Source organism: Desmodus rotundus, chromosome 2, assembly GCF_022682495.2.
Source record: "Desmodus rotundus isolate HL8 chromosome 2, HLdesRot8A.1, whole genome shotgun sequence".
In the NCBI taxonomy this organism is placed as follows: Eukaryota; Metazoa; Chordata; class Mammalia; order Chiroptera; family Phyllostomidae; genus Desmodus; species Desmodus rotundus.
This window is the reverse complement of record NC_071388.1, coordinates 169,836,371-169,857,290: the sequence shown is the minus strand read 5'-3', so window position 1 is coordinate 169,857,290 and position 20,920 is coordinate 169,836,371. Positions and strand designations below refer to the sequence as shown.

At 36.2% G+C, this 20,920-nt stretch overlaps 1 protein-coding gene across 1 annotated transcript in view; it reads right to left on the bottom strand.

The window, feature by feature from the left end:
- Positions 1-20,920, bottom strand: part of FSIP2 (fibrous sheath interacting protein 2) — a 69,400-nt gene that overhangs the window by 21,896 nt on the left and 26,584 nt on the right. Inside the window, exons 11-15 of the mRNA XM_053919412.1 lie at positions 20,714-20,777; positions 16,268-16,325; positions 12,353-12,389; positions 9,846-10,140; positions 1,107-9,731 (exon numbers count right to left, since the gene is read on the bottom strand). Of these exons, the coding sequence (XP_053775387.1) occupies positions 1,107-9,731; positions 9,846-10,140; positions 12,353-12,389; positions 16,268-16,325; positions 20,714-20,777 (9,079 nt within the window). The remainder of the gene's footprint in view (positions 1-1,106; positions 9,732-9,845; positions 10,141-12,352; positions 12,390-16,267; positions 16,326-20,713; positions 20,778-20,920) is intronic.

Genomic DNA, 20,920 nt, shown 5'->3' with positions numbered 1-20,920 from the left:
GGTGAGAGCAGCTCTTCTTTCTCAAAACTTCCTCAGAAGTTAATAACCTATTGTGCCTCCTGATGTGGAGTCAGGTAAGTCTTTGTGGAGATGGGAGGCTTTTAGCTGAGCTTTGACTGCTTGGCAGGACTTGCCCACACTGAGATGAAGGGAATGAGGAACGAAATGTTCCACATGAAAGGAGGAACCTGAGTGACACCACATGAAAGCCCTGGACATGTCCGAGAATAGAGAATTGATTTGCCAGAAGAACCAAATGTCAATGGGATGGAATCATGAATCCCCTTTTTTAGTTTTTTTTTTTTTTTTTAAGTTCAATTAGCTATGCTTGGAGAAAATCTGTTTATGAGCTTGTAGCTGCAGTCACACAACTGTCCACCTTCAAAAAAATGCTAGTTTTAAGAATGAAAAATGACCTCTTCCTGCAGGTGGTATTATATGCTCTTATTTGAATGTTGGGCAAGTGATTTATCTGGACTGGTAATGTAGCAACTCATTACTGGTAAATGGAATTATTGTTCCAGTTAAGGGCTATTCTAGTATTATTAGATTTAATTTTATGAAATTTCCAATAATCAACAGGTTCGGACATACAAAAATAGCTCTGACATGTGGCTCAACCTAACATATCCAGACAGGCATTCTTAGAAAAGGAGTGAAAATATCTTTGTAAGAATATGTTTAGAGTACTATACCTAAAAAAAAAATCAAGAATACTGCAGTGTAAACAAGACATGATATTTAACACCTCTGTTCTTATAAACTGTGAATAATGGCAAAGACTTCAACCGTATACCTTGAAAAGATGAATCACTAGCCTTCAATCAATTAACTGTGCATAAGAACTTTAAAAACTCTTTGGAACTCATACCTTATGTTCAACACTGCTTTAATATAGCCCCATTTTCTCCCATATGCAATGAACTATTTCAGGTTCAAATCATGTGCTAAACTTTTTTGTTTTAAGTACCCTATGTATTAAGGAGTATTAAATACCTCAGCTCCTAGGCTGTTTGCAGAAAAACAGTAAATGTGGCTTCTTGGATAAGAGATCTTTAAAGTAATTTATCTCTTGCCAATTTTAAAGTAAGTTATCTCTTGCTTACCTCTAGTTTTGAAATTCTGGAAATAGGTGACCACAGACGTGGTTACATGTCTTGCTACCAAATTAATTTCATTTGGACCCAGTTCATGATCAGCAAAAGCAATGATGTTGAATTCCTTCAGAGTCTTTATCTTTGGGTGCTTAATATGTTCCCATTTTTGCAGTAAAGAAAAATCTCCCCTGCTCCCTTCAGAATTTTTGATTTGTTCTTCAGGTATACAGCTGATCCTTTTATCCCACATCCCTAGCAAACTTTTCTTCTCATTCTTTGGTCCTCCAGGGTTTTGCTTTGATATGAAAAATGGTTTCATTGTTTCCATGCTTTCATTACTGGGTGGCTGATTTGGAAAACCATAGCTGGACAGCACAGTACTGACGATATTTTCTGCAGCTAAACATATTTTGAGTGGTGAAACAGCTGTCTGAGTTTGCTTTGGTTCAACAACTGGTTTTAGGGCCTCATAATGAAACACTTTTGGATTTCCACCTTTTCCCATTTCTATGAATGACATGCCTTGCTTTAGTGATTCTTCTGTGGATTCATTCACTTTCTTAAACAGTTTTTGTAAGACACTGCCTTCAGGAAGGGAGCTGTTTCCTTTTGTGGCTTGATAAAATGGCCATTCCCTTCTGCCATAGTTTTGTACTTTGTTTCTAAAGCATGTTGGTGTATTTTCTGAATCAGGCCTTTCCATTGGCTCTGAGTTTTTAATTGGGTCTCCTGCAGAGCCTCTGACATATGAAGGTAAATTTGATGATGCCCTATAGTTTTTTTCCATATCTTCCTCAGAATGAAACACCAAATCAGGCACACTGATTTGTGGAAGATTATTCACAAAACTAACTTGCTTTAACTTTGACTTGGGAATTTTCATATTAGTTGTTAATTCAACCTGATTAACGATGTAGGTATTTTCCACTCTTGGGCACAAACTTTCCATTGCAAGGTTTTTGATTAGAGACTCATTGAAATAAGTACACTGGTCTATCAGTGTGCCAATGATCTCACTTGCTGCTATGTTCTCTTTCAATATGCTATTTGATGATGGTCCTGTTTGGGTTATTTCTTTGTCTATCTCGTTCTTAATTATACCAAGCATGTCACTGATGATATTAACAGCATACGTAAGCAATTCTGAATGGAATGAATGAACACGTAGAAGAGTATTCTGTACATTTTCCTTGGAAATAATAGTACTTGACTTAGATTCATCAGCAAACTTTTTCAGTGGTTGTAATTTTGGCAACATCTTTTTGGTTAATAGTCTCTGTTGGACAGGAAAAAGGTTTTCTATAGGCATTTTCACTAGTTCAGAAAACTCGTATTTAGAGATATGTTTAAACTGCAAGTCTACAAATGACTCTAACATGTTTAAAACCCTTTCTACAATTTCTTGAACAATTTGCTTGCTAGAACCCAAAGGCATTTGGTCTTTTGTGCTCATGTTGTAGATGGGCGCACTGCTGGGGCTGTCCTTGGCTGGAAAACCACACTTTCTACTTGCTAGAGTTTCTTTACTCTCTCGGGGGGGCATCTGGGACAAAAAGCACAGCTGTAATTTTTCAAATAGCATCTCGACAATTTCCCGTCCAAACATGTTAATTTGTGCTTTGGTATCCTCAGCTCTGGTAGAAGTTCTTTTAAAACAGTTATGGAACTTACTTCCACAGTCCTCGAGATGTGGCAAATTTAAAAGCGAGAGAGAATATTCTAGTTCTTTTGCTTTTATTGAAATTACAGTCAAAACATTTTCAGCTATCATCAATAAGTTACATTTTTCACTTTCCATGTCATTTGATTCTGCTTGCCATTTGTCAAACACCTTTTTAAATATACCGTCTTTAGGAAAAATCTGTTCTAGCTGTGAAGAAACATTTTCCAAGTAAAAACAGGCTTGTGTTTTGGCGAGAGACCCTGCACCTACATTCTCCTGTGAGTGTTTGAAGTCATCCAGACGTGAGAGCTTGATTGGATGAGGCAGACTGTGGTTATCTGCAGCATATAATTCTTGCAAAACTGTATTAACTATTTTATGTGCGGCCATAATTTCATTAAATGGCAGAGCTTTCGCATGTACCATTGCTCTGGTGTGCTTCACCTTTTCGAGTTCTTTCACGGTTGTTTCCAGGATATTACTTATTATATGCTTGGCATACATTTTGAGTTCTGAAGTGGGCAGTTTCATTTCTAGCAAGCTTTTGACATCCCCTGCTGTTAGGCTGTGTGGCTTCCCAATGGCAGCCTTGGGCTGGCTGTCTTTTGGAGTTTTCCCTCCAGGTCCTAACTTGGTCTTGCTTTTGGCCTTAATGCTGCTAGGTCTCAGGGGCAGTTTTGTTCTAAATTTAGGTAAAGGGGTAACTTTTGATTTTGCTTTTAAATTTGTCTTAAACCCAGGCTGAGGGTAGCCCTTAGGGCCCACTTTAAAACTATGTAGACTTAGAGGTTGCAACTCATCCAAACAACCTTCGGGATATGAAGCATCTCTTAAATGAAATGAAGCAAAATTTGTGATCTTATTGACAACTGTTTGGACTAAATCTTTCCCCACTTGCACTGGTGAATGTTGCAGAGAACCGTTGTCTAATAGAGAGGTGTTTTTGTTGCCCATATAAGGATAAGCCTGCTGTGCCACGTGTCTAGCGGGATCGCTCCCTTCTCCTGCGTGTTTACTTTCTGTGGCGGAGAACAGTTTCTTGGGTAAAGTATCGTTGTTGTCAGATGCTTCTTCTCTCTTATTACTTTCATATAGAGATGATGCAACTACAGAGTACATTTCCCCTAAAACAATCTCGATTATGTCATTTGCTACACTATTAATATGTGGTTGAGAAAAGTTTTTTTGTGTTATGTCTGATGTTCTAATTTTAGAATTAGATGCAAAGTAGGGGGTTTCATTAAAAGGAGGCAAATGGCCTTTGATTTCCAGTATTCTTTGGTTCACTTTGTTTAAAACTGCTTTCACTGCACTGAGCAAGGCAGTTTTTTCCTTTTGTTTCGATTCTTCATTTCTCATAAATATTTCTTCTAAAACAATTCTCTGCCTCTCCTTTTCCATTGTCATTTCATTCTGTTCTAACGGATAGTGTGAAAACAGAGATAATTTGGTGTTTTCTTCCGGCTCTCTTTGTTTCAACAATATTTCACTTGATAGAGTTAATTGTGTAAATAAATTGTCTTTTGACAATTTAAAACTAATTTCCTGTACAGGTCTTTTATCATTTAAAATCTTTAAGATACTGTTGACAATTTCACTCACAGTGATGTTTTCTTGGAACGAAGTAGTGTTTGGATGTGGATATGCCTTTTGGATTTCCAGGTCTAAGTCATTTTTAATAAGCTTCAATATGACACTGGCAATAATGTCAGCATATTCCTCAAGACTAGCTTGTGAGAGAGGAATTGTGGACCCGCGTTTTTCTCTGTAACCGGTAAGAGTGGAACCTGTGAGCTCTTGGCTGAGCATAGTTTCAGTGGGTATTTTCAGGACGTTCATGTTTGATTCAATTTGGCTTGATTCATGAAAAATGCTGTCATCTTGTTTACAATTTTCCAGTTCCCGGCTAACAAATGACTTTTCTTTAGGCTGGAAAGAAAGAGTAATTAACGAATCTATTCTTTTTGTGGCAAAAGATTCTAACTGCTTAAAAATAGTTTTAGTAATGAAGTTAGCATTTTCCTCACATGGGTCAGGAGAAGATTTCTTGCTGTCTTCCTTCTCTCCTGCAGTTACCTGACTATCAAGAGCGTAAGCTGATTTCAGATTTCTTGAAGATGGAAACCACTCTGGTTTTCTTTCACCTTTTGACCCCACAAGAGGAAGTCGTTGACACTCTGCTTGTGGAAACATGTCACAAAAGGTAAGGGGCAATCTTGCAGAAGTAGAATCCTCTGCTTTTATGCCAAGCGTGACAGCAGAACTGAGATTATGAAGAACAATATCCACAACGTCATTGGATATCAAAATGACATCGGATTTAGGAACTGAAGGTTTGGGAATAACCTTCTTTACACCCTCCATGTACATTTCAGAATTTCCTTCAGAATGTGTACCAGCTATGCTGCGTTTCAGGGTGGGCGTGGCAAATGAGAGATTATTTTGATACAGTGTTTTTTCATAAATATCACATAAGATACATTCGATGGTATCTTGTATTTGAAACTGAAGTACATTTCGATATTCAGTCTTATTAAACATCTTTTCAATGATACCTTCTTGCTGATCTGAATTAAGCTCTCTGTCAGAATTGCTTTTGCCACATTTACTTTTAGATGATACAATATCTAACACTGTATTGACAATTTGACTTGCAATACCTTCAGGAACCATGATGTTCTGAGTTGAGAGGGGACTTTCCTTTTCTCTGTCTAACTCATGTTTGATTCCTTGTAAAATTTTTCTGGCCACTTCTGTTGCATGTGTATTTAATTTATTTAAAGAGAGTTGGCATGAGCTGGTCTTTTCTGATATAACACGATCCACTGTGCAGCAAGAAAACTGATAATCAGAGTATGAATCTTTGGCTGATAACACTTGGCTCAATGTCCTGTTCTCCTGCTGAATAGGTAAAGCCAATGGAACTGTGTAGTTGATCCGGGGGCAAAAGAGAGATTTTACTTTGGAAGTAGCAAAATTTTCCAGATTTGCTAATATCGCCCGAACAATATCTTCAGCTACATTTACTGTAACCTGTTTGTCAGCATTGACGCTGGACTGAACAGCACGTGGACTCTTGTCCAGCACAGTAATAGAGGATTTTTCTCCATAGGTGTGTTCATGAAAAGAAACATTTGCTGAAAAGGTGATGGTTTTATACCTATTTGTGCTTGCATCTCTCTGCGTCGTGGCAACTGAATAAAGTTTATGAAATACAGTTCTAACAATATCAGCTACTACTATGATTACATCTGCTTCAGACACTAAAGGATCCATCATTTTATCTGTAATTGGAACAGATGCTTGAACAATTGGCTCATCAACATTGTGAGGGATGCCACTTAAATGAGAGTGGGAGAAAGAAAGCACATTTAATTGACTGGCCAAAACACCTTGAAAAATTTCATTCAGAATATTTCTAATGATGGGAATGAGTGGAGATTTCTGTGGTTCTTTCAGTTTCACTTCAATTTTGTTTAAGGTTCTTTCTAGAATCCATTGTTTAAAAGAATCCGAGTTAGTTTCTTCTCTTAATGATGTTCTCTCTCCAGGGAATCCTTTCTCTGACTGCGCAGAGTCTTCTAGAAATGAATCTGATTCAGCTCCTCCCGGAAGAAAATTTCCATAAGTTGGTTTGTATCGAAATTTTTCTATGTCTTTCTCTTCAGATTCAGTTTCATCGAACATATCTGAGGATACAGCATTTAAAATTAAATTGACTATGTTCTTAAGAATTTGTTTCTCAGGTGGTGAGGTTTCTACACTTGTCCTCAAATCTAATGAATTCATATTTAATTCTGTTTGAATAGCTTTCAAAATGGTACTTGATGCCTTCTTTGCGTGCGTGTATAACGTAGACTGCAGTAGTTCTCTATGTGTATCGGCGAAAACGCTGGGGCTTTCACGTTTCAAGTCTATCTTATTGCGTTTTTTATTTTCAGCGTTAATGGAATCCAGAGTTTCTAAATTTCCACTGGCAAATCCTTCCAGTTTAGCGAACACTGTATTAAGAATGTCGGAAGCCAAAGCTTTCAGTTCATTTGGCTGTGTTTTTTTCGTGCTTCCTGTTTTGGAAGATGCAGGAGCCATGGTTTTCACCTGTTTTTTAGTCTTTTTATTACTCTCATGAACCATCCTGGAAACTATGCTGGCGATTATGTCGGTGCATTTGGTTATTTCCTCAATAATTGAATCAAATGACAGGCTATCAATATCGAGAGACTCTGAGACAACTTTAATTCCAGAACTTACAAAACTAGTATCCATGTCGACACTGCATAATTTTGCAAGGATATACTCCAAAATCGTTTTGGAAATGAGCTGAATACTAGACTGCAATTTAGCAGCTATTTGCTGACTCCCATTCGTCTTCTCTCTGTGCGGACCATCAGGACGCGCTCCTACAAGCTTGCACAACATTTCATACAGCGCTTCCCCGATACTATCTAACACTTGCAATCTGGCATTGTCTTTGGGATCTTTTCCACTAAAGTCACTATGGAGAACGCATGGAGTAGCTAAATATTGGCGAAAAGACTTTTTATCTTGCCTACTGGGCAAAGTGTTTTGATTTTCAACATTGTCAGGTCCATATGAAGTTGAAGGGCTTGGCTTGTCTGAAGGAAGTGAAATGCTGCTTTGATTTGAATGTTCACTTGATGATAACATCTCACAAATACAAGTCAATAATGGAGAGGCCATAATGTCATCACTGAGACTTGAGACAAGGGACTTTAGGTTATCAGTGTCAGCAGAAAATCCTTTACCTGTAAGGAGTTTGGTGTGGTCTGCATCCTGAAGGTTCAGGTTTTTCTTACTGAGGTCCAGTTCATTCTGGATAGCACGCAAAACAATGTTTACTACCTTAGTTGTGTAAGTACTAAGCTGAGAGTGTAGTGAAGATTGCTCGGCAAGTGAAGGTTTGAAGCCCATTTGCAATTTCGGATAAATGAGTGACTTCAGCTTTTTAAATACTGCATTAATGATGTTATCAGTAATGTCTTCTACAGGTTTAAGTTCATTTTCTTCAGACTCTAACAAGGAAGGTTTTGCAGGATCCAAGTTGAGTGAAGATAAATATTTCATTTTATTTTCACTGTCAAACCATATTTTTAATGGTTTTTTACTTGATGCTTCTTTGAGCATACTGGGAGTATCAGAACTACCGGGAGAAGTTTGACGAGCCGATGCTGAAATGGAACTTTTGGTGCTATTGGGAATGCAGCTTGATGCCTTGTGAAGTATATTCAACACAGCATCTGTGATTTCTTGAGCCACTTTATTAATTTCTGACACAGAGAACATCTGGTCTATCCATTCTTGAAGTGGCAGTCCTTGAGGTTTTTCTGAGACAGGGACTGAAGTGTCTTTGCCAGTTTTAATGTCTAAGTGACCAGGAGGGACAGAAGATAAGTCCTTGGCCATTTCTGCTAAAATACATTTGACGACGTTTTGTGAAGCCTTTTGTATTTGATGCTTTTGATCTTGGCTAAAAATGAAAATGTCTTCATTCAAACAGGGTCTTTTCTCTACAATTTCTGTATCATTAAAACATGGTAACTCAGTCTTTAATCCCCCTTCACAAAATGCAACTTTGCTTTTTAGAGAAGCAGCCTTTGTGGGTGTTTTTCTTTTTCTTTTGTGTTCAAAACAGGTGTTGCCTTTTGTAAACCAATATTCAGAATTCTGTTCTTGTGATATTGCTTTTTCATCTTTAATAGATGAATCAAGCACATTTTTCACAATTTTGTCTATTTCTTCATTATCATCTTCAGAATAAAGAACCATGCCAGGAACATTAATAGGTGAAAATTGTTTTCTAGGCCCAGGGTCACTAGATAACCTAGTGCCAGCTAGTCTGTATTTTTCTTCAGTGTCAGAAAGATTTCTCAGTCTAGAGTGTCTACTTTTTTGAACATCTGCTTTTACTGGCTTCTGATGTAGCTGAGTGAAAATATCATCGAGTAGCTGGAGGAATACTACTGTTTCTTCAGATGCAATAAGTCTCTCATTTTTAAGTTCAGTTTGTACGTATCCTAGTATAGTGCTGATTGCTTCCTCTATATAACCAACCAAAGAGGACTGGGAAAAAATATTTGATATTAAATTTTGTATTTCTTCTTTAACAATTAAATTAGCGGCATCAGGTTCAGGACTACATTTATTTTTGTCAGCTTTTTTAAGGACCATATGTGTTGGGTCTGTCATATGCTGCTTATAGAAATGTTTTGTTGCGTCTTCGAGATGAGGAAGATCATCTTGCTTACAAGCTGCAAGAGTCACCAGCTTCTCTAAAATGGTGTGCACCATATCCTCTGCGATATCACACATGGGTTCCATATTATAAGGTGGTGATGCTTTTAAAGGTTTTCCACTTGATGGAGTGAGATATTCCTCACTGGGTGTTAAGCTTGGATTTATGTCTGGTGACGACTCTTCTTGGGTAAACATCTCAACACATTTTTTCTCAACTGCAAACTGTAGCTTTTCAAGCATATTGTCCACAATCTCTGAAGCTACTGAGCTGATATCAACATTGGACATCAAGTCTTTTTTTTCAGGCTCACTTTGGTCAACAAAGACTTCAGCAGTAACAGAAGAAATAGAGGGAATGGCCTGGGTTAGATCAGACATTATTTCTTGAAAGATGCTTTCTAAAATCAATTCAGTTTCCCCTTTTAAGTGACATTTAAAGTTAACAAAAATCTTCTTTAAATTCTTTATTTCAGCTTTTGCTCTTTGATCAACTAAGTGTGGACTCGCTAAGCTATCTGTTTCAGTGGTAGCATCCTTCAATTTGTTTGTGCCTGTTTCAAATGATGCTAAAAGGTAACTATCAGATTTACAACTTCTGAGCTTAGGGTGTGCATATATCCTGTTGGTTCTATGACATTTGAGTTCAGAAGTTATAGATTGTCTTTTCATGTGATATGTTTTTCCAACAACTGTTCTTTCCACATGTGCAGAAGGCGATCCCGTCATGTGATACGTTTTTTCAACAACTGTTCTTTCTATGTGGGCAGAAGGTGGTCCTGCCATGCGATATGTTTTTTCAACAACTGTTTTCTCCACACGGGCAGAAGGTGGTTTTAAAGGTGTAGGTGGCCGCCTTACTGAAATGTCAACTGCAAATGCACGGGGCTCTTCCGGAAATGTTTTAGTTGTTGCAGATGTATAGCTTCCGTATGTAAACTCTTCACTGCATGTGCTACAGAAACTTGAACTGTCTGAAGAAAGGACAGACTCTTCAGACACCGAGTATGAATTATATTGCAACCTTTCTTCATACTTTGTGATGGCTGGGTATAATATACTGGTCACTGTAGCCACGACCCAGGTCATTATGTTCTGAATTGTACTATTCAATTCTTCAGAAGTTACCTGGAAAGGAGGCAAGCAAGAATGAAAAGAAAATCATGTAAGCACTTACTCTATTCTGGGATGGGGGTAACATATATTTTTTTATATCAAGCAATGTTTAACTGGATGCCATCATGGCAATAAAGTGAATGTGTTTAGAATCTATTTAGAATTTCACATTAATTTCAAATTGGTTTATTCTGTATACCATAGAATATTTTCATATACATTCCCATTTGATTCACATTTCCTCAGAACTTTTTACCCCTGACATTTATTGTTGGGATATATGACTTTTTGATTTAAAAAAAAAGAAAAAAAAATCACCAAATTATCATCTAGACTCATAACATGCAAATATGGTAGCAAGAAGAAACACAGTATCTATGACTCAGAAAACTTCTCAAAATACAGCAGATTATTTCTAATAAAGCGTTTCTCAAAACAGATGTAGTAAAAACATTTGGGTGCCTTTAGAAGCATCTGTGTAGCTCCCCATTTCCTGGTGCAGAGATGTGCCTATCATCTGGATATATGCAAATGACTACAGCTACTTGTTAAGAATGACTTAATAGGAAACAAAAGATCAATGCTTTGTGGACATTGAATGCTTTTGTATCCAACAAAGGAGTGTCAGTGCAGCTGTCTTGGCTAGGAAGGCTGAGGAAAGGTGATGCGATGAAGGAGTCACTGGTTTGGATAGATAATAAAGGCCGATCTAGAACTGGCTCTTTGACACAGGAGGGCTGAACTGGGGTAGGGAAGGTGGAGAGTTTCTCATTTTGAGCTGAGAATAAAACACAAGGGCCATCATTGGAAGACTGTTTCTTTAGATGTCATTGGTATTGTCACAAATTAAACTGGACCAAGAGTAGAAACCGAATGCATCTGTACAATTCTATATCCCTCTGCTTACTGAAAATCTACTTTGGGCTTCCAAAAATCCTATTGCCTGTAATTAATTAGTGGACTGTTTTTAAATTGTTACTACTCTTAATACATAAAGGCTGTAAACAGTGATTGGCAGGAAAGCGTGCAAGGCTAGTACGTAGGCACTAAGGTAAACTGTAGTTCACGTCCAAATACTGCTTTAAATTAGCATGGGATTTTCCATGTTTCAGGCCAACATTCAAAGAAAAGTTATCATCCATATAGCATACTCTCTCCTGATGCATTTGAGAGTGTTGGCGGTAGTCCAAGGAGAGCCATTTCTATCTGTTCTAATTACCTAATCTCCTAACGGTATTTTTTCACTTACTGTACAAATGTACAACATACTTTGGGTGATAGCATATGTTGTATAATACTTGTCTCACATAATCACATCCTAAAACAAATACATTAATAAGAAAATTTAAATTTTAAAAGGGAAAGTAATTGCTCTAATCTACTATAACATGTATAAACTAAGACATTCAATATATATTATTTTTCTTATAATCAGAGGTAATAAACAACAGACCTACATTGTTTTTCTTAGGCTAAGTGAGAGGAAGTGTTTCCAACCTTGCTATATAAAAAAGAGATATTCCTAAAGTTTTCTATGTAGTGAAATATGGTAAATAGAATCTAGCTTTCAATTGCATTCCATCATAATAGTACACTGAGAAATATGCCCTTGAATCAAAGCTTTTGTATTTACTGCGCATTCAATGAATTGAGAAGGTGCCATGTGAAAAAGTATGTAAGAATATGTGCTGCCCTCTCACCCCTTTCTCTTTGCTGGCTGCTCTGACCAGATCCAAATTTGTGACTTAAAAAAAAATATACCCTCCCTATCTGTCTGTTTCAAGTCTCAGTTCATAGGTGACTAGGAACCTTTTTATGTGAATTTCTTGGGTGACCAGCTCCCTTCTTATGACAATGGCTGACAGACCCAGACATCCCAGCTCACCAGCCAAATTTGCAAAGCCATGCCACTCAATGGCTTCTCATGACAGAATGGTTTTGTGGGATCTGAGGCTGTTCTTACAATAACTGAGTCCATTAATGCCCCTTGCCCCTTCTGTTCCCATGAGACCCCTTCCTGCAAGGCCAACATTATCTCTTGATAAGAACTTTGCCCCACTACAAAATCTAAGAATTAACCAAAAGTAAACATTAAAAAAGGGCAAAGAGAGAGACTAATAGCTATAGATGATAACTCATTATTTGATTCACATTTTTTTTCTATTATGATACATTAGAAAGTATCATTAGTAGCTGTTTTATCAATGGGTTTTATAATACATACTTTGTTTTGCAAACAATTTTGTAGGATGTTCTGTTGTCTGTAAAGAAAGGTGATCAGTTATTACTTGGGGTCAAAAATTTATGAAACTTTGTCACAAATTTCTAATCATTGAATCAGTTTCTCCTCTTTATATCTGTGAGTCTTTCTACAGAAAATTCAAAAGGTAGCATAAACTTTTTGTCCTATCCCCCCAGATCCACTAATTTCTCCTCATTCTTCAGTACTGACCCACATGCTTTTTTACTCAGAGAAGTAATAAAATATATATACCGCATAAAATATATATCTATCTGAAAAGTCTACTTCAGAACCACCTTATATATACCTGCTTTATGGGTCTCTGAGGAAGGACATGGAATTGGAGGGAGAAGGTGGGCTAGTCCTTCCTGTCTTCTAAAAGACATGAGGTGGCAAAGCATCTGCCCAGAGTTTTCTGATAATCCTTTACTACCTCAGCTTCCATGACCCCATCCACATTCTCATCGAATAGTAGGAAGGGAATATGTGAGTGATTATTCAATAACTGTGGTTAAAACCACAGGTTTCTAGCCCTATTCAATACCAACTGATATGTAACCCCTTTCCATGGGTAACAATTGTATCACATATTCTAATTAGAATTATCACCACCCACAGATATCAAAAACAGAGTTTTCTGAATTATTACAAATAAAAGAACAACTCAAGAAATAAAACTATAGAATAAGAAAACAAATAGTTAATAAGGTCTAAGACTAGTAGTTCTGCTTTACTTCCACATATTTGAGATATATAAGATTTATTTTCCTATATTTCCACATTGGCCCTCTGCTTATCTTCTTCCTACCTTCTTAACAGAAAATGGACACTCCTTTTTTTCTAGGCCTGTACTTTACATTACAAAATTTGATTTTCCCAAAGCCTATAATTCAGTTATGAGAAGCATTAAGAATGAGAATTCTATGCTAAATCATGGCAGAAAAACCACCTTGCTAGTTTCAGCTCAGGAATCGGGACACTTAGACGAGCGTCTTTGTGCAATATGGAACCCGGGGCATGAGATCTGACGTCAGGGACATAGTGACTATCTTTTGGCCTCTTTCGTTTTTTCAGAATCTGGTTTCTTAGGTTAACCTAACCATAGTTTTCTTCTTTTAGATGTTCTGCAACCTAACTCTCCCTTATTTATTTTTCTGTTCTCTTCACATTATACTGTCGGCACCAAAGGTAACTCAAGGAGTCCAATATATTGACTGATACTTGTGCTCAACAAGCTTCCTGCCTCAAAAGCATGCATATAGATCTAAGCAAAGAACAGAGACCTAGGAATAAAGTTAACCAGATAACTGAGAAAACTTCAGTGAAGACCAATGGTAATAACCAGATAAAAATGAAGAGTAAAGAGCTCTGAAAATTTATTCCTCCATAAAAGTATTGGGCTAAGTGGAAAAAAAATTGTATCCCCACCCAAAGACATTCTAATTGATTTTAGAGAGAAGGGAAGGGGGGAGAAAGAGAGGGAAAGAAACATTGATGTGAGACAGAAATAACAATCGGAAGCCTCTTGCATGTGCCCTGACTGGGACCAAACCCACCACGTAGGTATGTCATGACTGGGAATTGAATCTATGACCTTTTGGTTTACAGGACATTGCCCTAACAAAATGCCATAATGGCCAGAGTTGTAATTTTTTTTCATAATTTTATGGTGAATGTTTTCATAGTTTTCAGAAATCTGAAAACTACTTAATGGTGTTCAGAAATGCAGGATACATTTTTTAAGAAAAATGGCTCCACCAGGTAAGAAGAGTGAGCTTTGTGGTATTTTAACTTGTCCTCCTTCTGACCCCTTTCTATAGCTCCATGGTGTCCTTGAAAAATGCCACCTCACCACCACAGGGAGATATTTGCTCACTCTTCTATCTGCCTAACATCTAGCATTATATTGTGAACTTAGTAGGTTCTCATTAATGTTTGATAAATAAATTCCCATTTTAAGTGTTTTGGATTTGGGCCTATTCTCTTATACAAAAGGAAATCTCTGTGCAGATCACTAACAGAACTTTAGAACTGGTTCCTAAATTTTTTGCCTCCAATTTTTGTTATGTATCACTGCCAGAGTTATCATCCATCATGTGTGTTAACTTGACTATTATATTCTCTTTCAAAACCATGTCAATAAATGACAATTTATTAATGTCACCTGATAAACAAACTGTGAATTTCTGACCTTAGCTGGCAGAGCAGCAGATTTATTGCTTTCTTTACTCTGTCACTTCTTATATCTTCCCTCAATGATATGAACTTATTATCTACATGCAATGCTTAATTTTTGTAACTCTGGTTATCCCACTGTTTGTTATTTGCTTTGTCTTCATTATCTGAGTTCTAAATTTCCATGTATATTTTATAAAGCTTTCTAAATATATGTTACCATTAGAAAGATTGGAACTAAGCAATAGAGAAGAGGGAGGTGGATGGTAGAACAAAAGTGGTGATTCCACAGTACAGTCATGGAATCCGAAGTCAAGTCAGAAGACTGCGGCATGCGCAGGAGGGACAGAGTGAGACTAGGAAGCAGTGGTAGCTGTTGTTTTGTTTGTACTCGGACCTGACGTAGGCGGGCTGAGTGCAGCTGAAAGTATTTTACTCCTGTCAATTTGGCAGGGAGTGATGAAGAAGCTCCAGGTCATGCATAGACTTACTCATTTTAGCTGCCCTGAAATTTTAATAGAAGAGTTTGCAAAGTATTTGCTATGAAATATTCAAGTAACTCTGTAGTTCTGTACTCTTGGGTGGGGGAAAATAAAGAGACATTATTTATAAAACATTATTTATAAAACATTATAAAACATTATACTGTTTATAAAACATTTATAAAACATTATTTATAACAACATTTATAACAACATTTATAAAACATTATTATAAACCTCTTCTGGTTTTTTAAAATAAAGAGGCAGATATATTTTCACTAAACAAAAATTTATTCAGTAAATAAAGAATGGTTATTTTGTATATGTGCTCATCATTATTTTACCTTGTTCTATTTCTTTAACCTGGGCTAGTCACTTTTCTTCCTTCTGCACCTGTGTCAGTGCTGTGGATCCCATGAACCCTCAGTAAGTCAATCAAATTGACATCCACCAGTCCTAAAGTGAAGATCTTTCCTTCAAGGAATTTTGGTCTAAATAAGTCACTTTTTACCACCCTGTACCACTTAATTTTATCCAACCATTTTTGTAGAAATTTGGGATCTGTAAAGCATATACTCTGGACCTTATGTGGCATGTAGATTTTTTTAAAGGTGATAGTATTGGGTCTAAAATAAAGTCTCTCTCATTTAAAGTTGAGAAAACCATATAAAAACACCGACAGAACAGGCGATCACAAAGGTTTGAAGACTAAATATCCCTTAGATTCTTAAAACTTCCTTCTCAAAGACTTGTAATTTCTATCATTAGAGATTATTATATTGGATTTTACAGCAAATATAATAAATTTAAAAAGAAATAACTCTTTAAGTCATTAATATTTATAGTAAAGCCACTCACCATCCTTAGGAAGCTGATAATCTGTAAAAGCTTAAGGAATGGTATACGTTTGAAAGAGGAGAAAGGCAAAAGGACAAGTCCAGATCTTAAAAAGCCACGTGAAGAGGAGAGTCATGGTAGGACTTACTTGAGAGTGGCGTGAAGGCTCTGAGTGTGGGAAGGTGTAGAACCACAATGAGGGTAAGAAAATAGAGGAGGAAGAACATCCACTGTGTCTTTTTTATAACTTAAGCTCAGTGCTGAGAGTTATCGAAAGATAGAATTATCACAAAACCCAAATAGAACTGTGAGAAAGATCCCACATATTTCACTGTTGAATAGAAGTCATGTAATTATTAAAACATTAATTGATAATTACACATGAATTTCCTTATCTACTTACGCATTTGATGAAACATGAAAAGGGAAAGTACCCTGGGCTATGGCAGAAGCCTGAGGTCCTATTATCAGAAGAAGAAAATTATAGTTAGTTTGTGTCCTTCCCCAGCATAAAGTTATAAAACGTATAAAATTATAATTATATCCTCTATTATGTACTTATTCTCTGTTGTCACCACCTTGTTTAAAAATCGGTAGAAACTGTCTGCCATGGCATCCACCTTTTTAACAAGGCATAAAATACAGCACAAACTCTGGTGTTCTTACCCCCCATCCAGTGTCTTCTCTGAGTAGTCTTTCAGATGTATTCCATGGTGCAAACACACACAATAACTTAAAATTTCCTAAATATACCATGTTTTCCATGCCTCTGGGCTCTTACCTTTGCTATTTCCTTTGTCTAGAACACATTATGCCTTCTCTTAACTTCGCAGTTTTTTAAGTCTTCTAGAAAGCCTTCCACAGAACTTGCCTAAGTAAACATCCTTCTCTATGTTTCCTAATGCATCCCGTATATTTTTATTATAAAACTCATAATGCTACATTGTAATTAACTGTTTACTCTTCTGTCTTCCTGGCTATGACATAAATTTGCCATTATATCTTCAGAGCTTAACACATATTAAGTATTTAATGATGTTTATTTGTTGAATACGTAATTTAATTAATATGTTTCCTCAACACTTACTCATTGATTTGCCTGACATTACTCTCTTCCCACTCAAATATTTTCTAACTTGCTTGGTAGGCAGTCTAGCAAGATCCCATTACTGGACTGCAGTAAATGCTCTGGATGAAGATGACATAGGAAGCCTCCGTGCAGAACATCTCTACGGGCACACCAGACTGCTGTGTTTCAACTATGCACATGCTTAAATGAATAAAAGTTTTAGACAAACAGACTGTCCTGTTTACAGAAAGTAGTATTAATAATTATGGCCAGTTCAAAGTCAAGTTTAAATGGCAACACTTGTTTCTTCCAATAAATGAGTAACTGATAGGTACCCATAATTTGTGTAAAAAGTCTTAAATCCTATGAAATCTTTTGAGTTGGTTGGTGTAAATTTGTTTTTGCGTGTGTTCAGTTTTGGAGAAGAAGCAACTGAAGTAAGGGTACACACACCTAAGAAGTTAAATATGAAGGCAATACTATTTTAAAAGCAAAAAGCAAAATACTCCTCTCAGTTTTTAGTAATATACTGGAATAAATATAACATAATTTATGCCTATAATTCTGTATGAAACATTATAACCATCTTCTTAAAAACAGATAAGCTTTCAAGGAGGTAGGTTAAATATGAAGGCAATACTATTTTAAAAGCAAAATAAAAAAGCAAAACACTCCTCTCAGTTTTTAGTAATATGCCGGAGTAAATATTATAAGATAATTTATGCCTATAATTCTGTATGAAACATTACAACCATCCCCGTAAGAACAGAAAAGCCTTCAAGGAGGCAAGATAAACCCTTGAGTAAAAATTGGGGGAAACACAAATCTGTGGTGGTTAGCAAGTACTGAAGCTGATGCCTGTCTTACAGACACTGGCCATGTCTGCAAACTGAACAGTGGGTCAGAAGGCTTAAGACATCAGGGGATGTCTTATAGAAATATAAGAAGATGTTCAATGTCACTAATCATCAGAGAAAGGCAAATCAAAGCCTCACACCTGTCAGAATGGTCATTATCAAAAAAGCCAAGACGTAGCAAACATGGGCAAGGCTGTGGAGAAAAGAACACCCTTGTGCACTGTTGGTGGGCACACAAATTGGTCCAGCCACTGTGGAGAAGAGTAGGAAGGTTCCCCGAGACATTAAAGATAGAACTATCATATGACCTATCAACTCCATTTGCAGGTATATCAAAAGACATGAAATCACTATCTTGAAGAGCTATGTGCACTCCCATGTTCACGGCAGCAGCATTCACCACAATCAAGGTATGGAAACAATCGAAGTATCTGCTGGTGAATAATGCATGAAAATGTGATATATATATGAGTGTGTGTACACATACACATACACAAACACACACACAGCGATGTTAGTTGGCCTGAAAAAGAAGGAAAGCTAATATTTGTGACAACATGGAGAACCTGTAGGATATTATACTAACTGAAATAAACAAAAGACACATATTTTTATATAGAATCAATTTTTTTTTAACAAAAGAGTTGTACCTCTAGACACAGGGGGTAGAATGATGGTTGCCAGGGGCTGGGGCATGAAAGAAATAAGGAAAGGCTGGTAAAGGGCCAGCGCTTAGTTATAAGATGAGTGAAGTCTGAGGATCTGATGTACCACAAAGTGTCTGTAGTTGATAGTGCTATATTGCATAATTGGAATTTGCTAATAAACTAGAACTTAAGTTTTCTCACAAAAATTTTCTAAGTAAAAAAGATTATGAACATTGCCTAGGAAAAGATTTCTTGCATAGGAGAGAGAAATAACTAATCAAAAATAAAATATAACTTGAATAATAACCCCTTCTTCAAAATCCATAAGAAAAAAGAAAAGGAAAGGCATATAGTGTGAGAATATAAAACATCACTATACTCAACAAAGGATTCATGATCTGGAACGCAACAAAACCAGCTTACAAATCAGGAAGCAACAGAGGTGCAACATGATAGAAAACTGGGTAAGAGATTTAAATAAAACCTTCAACAACAGGATCTCCAGATGGCCCATAAAGATATGAAACTTCATTACTAATAAGGAAAATGTTAATTCAAACCTCAATGAGATACCAACCCGCCAGAATGGCTAACATTAAATAATGAAGTATCAAGAGTTGAGCATATCAAGTCACAAGAACTCCCCTGTGATTTCTGAAGGGGTGTAAGCCCTTCAGAAAAATTTTGAGCATCATCTACTACAATTGAACATACACATATATACGGAATGGCCCAGTGGTTTTATTCTTAGATATGTATCCAATAGATTTCTCTTTCTCTCTCTCTCTCACACATACACACAAACAATGAATTCCTTTTATCAGCTCATATCTGGAAAAATTCAGATAGTTATGAACAGTAGAATAAATTGTGTAGTTCATAAACTACACAACAATGAAAATAAATCACAACTCCACACAAAGAAAGTGATGATTCTCAGAAATATAATATTGAGAGAAACAACCAGAAATGTATTTTTATATATATGCCTTGATTCCATTTATATAAATTTCAAAAGCAGGCAATGCTAATATCGTGGTAGAAATCAAGAGAATAGTTATTAGAGAAGGAGGAAGGATGTTTTGATTTGAAAAGGAAAAACATGGGTCTTTGGCAGGACAGATTATTTTATATTCAATGTTCATACCTGAGGTTACATAGATTTGTGTGCTTTTAGATTATTTACTGAACATAAAAATTTGTATTTCCTGAAAGCTTTTAATTCTAACTAAAACAGTAAAATATTAGTATAATAAATATATTCATAAAATGTTATATTATGAATGACTTTATTCTGATACATTTGAAAACTTAGGTAAAGTAATTCCTAGAAAAAGATAACTTACTATGAGTAGCAACTAAATAATCATATATTTAATTTTTTTAAGTTGTAATTAAAAACTACCTAACAAAGAAAACTCCTAGCCCAGATAGCTTCACCAGTGAATTCTACAAAATTTTTAAGGAAAAAATTAATCCAATATTCTCCGTATCTCTTCCAGTAGAAAAGAAAGGATTGATACATATGAGGATAGCACAACTTTTATGTGGGGAAAAAAACATTAGGAGAAACGGAAATTATGGAACAATCACTACCATGACTGCAGAAACAAAAGTGTAGAACAAAACATTGGCATACTGAATCCAGGTACATAGCAAAAGAATAGTACATATGATCAAATGACTATTACTTAACATAATAATTTAAAAAATTAACATAAGTAATAGAATAAAAGATATTTGATTTAAAATATTAAAATTTTACTATGAGAAACAATTTATTTCTGAATGGGGAAGATAGTTTGTCTCAATTATGTCTATTCTTTTAAAAAAATTTATTCATTGATTTTAGAGAGAGAAGGGAGAGAGAAACATTGACTTGTTGTTTTACCCACCCATGAACTCATTGGTAGATTCTCGTAAGTGCCCAGACTGAGCATAAATCCTGCAACCTTGCATATCAGGGTGTCACTCCAACCAACTGAGCTACCTGTCCAGAGCCTCAGCTATGTTTATTTTGCAAAAGCTGCCCTGACTACCCTAGGTAGACCTGTCTTCTCTCTACTTGGTCTGATTTGTATACACCTTTTGCCTTTATTGTACGTATCATATTGGGTTGTGGTTATTGGCAGGCCTATCTCCTCACTTCACCTTAACAGCCTTGGATAAGAACAATGGTTTTTCTTCTTTCAATATTCAGCACCATGACCAGCATGAGTGAGGGGCTCAATGGAGCCACTGATTTAAAAGATCACGTACTTTACTCAGTGGCTTACCTGACTCACAGAGGACGCTTGCTCTCTTGTTTTGCTTTTTACTCCAATCAGTATTTACGTCCTTCTGTGTAATACAAACAATAAAACAAACAAACATCCTCAAATGATTTTTTCTAGAATTTGAACATCAACACACACATATTTAAATACACAAACTTCAGATTTTGAGAATCTCCCTTACAGGTCAATTTTTAAGAAGTACACATA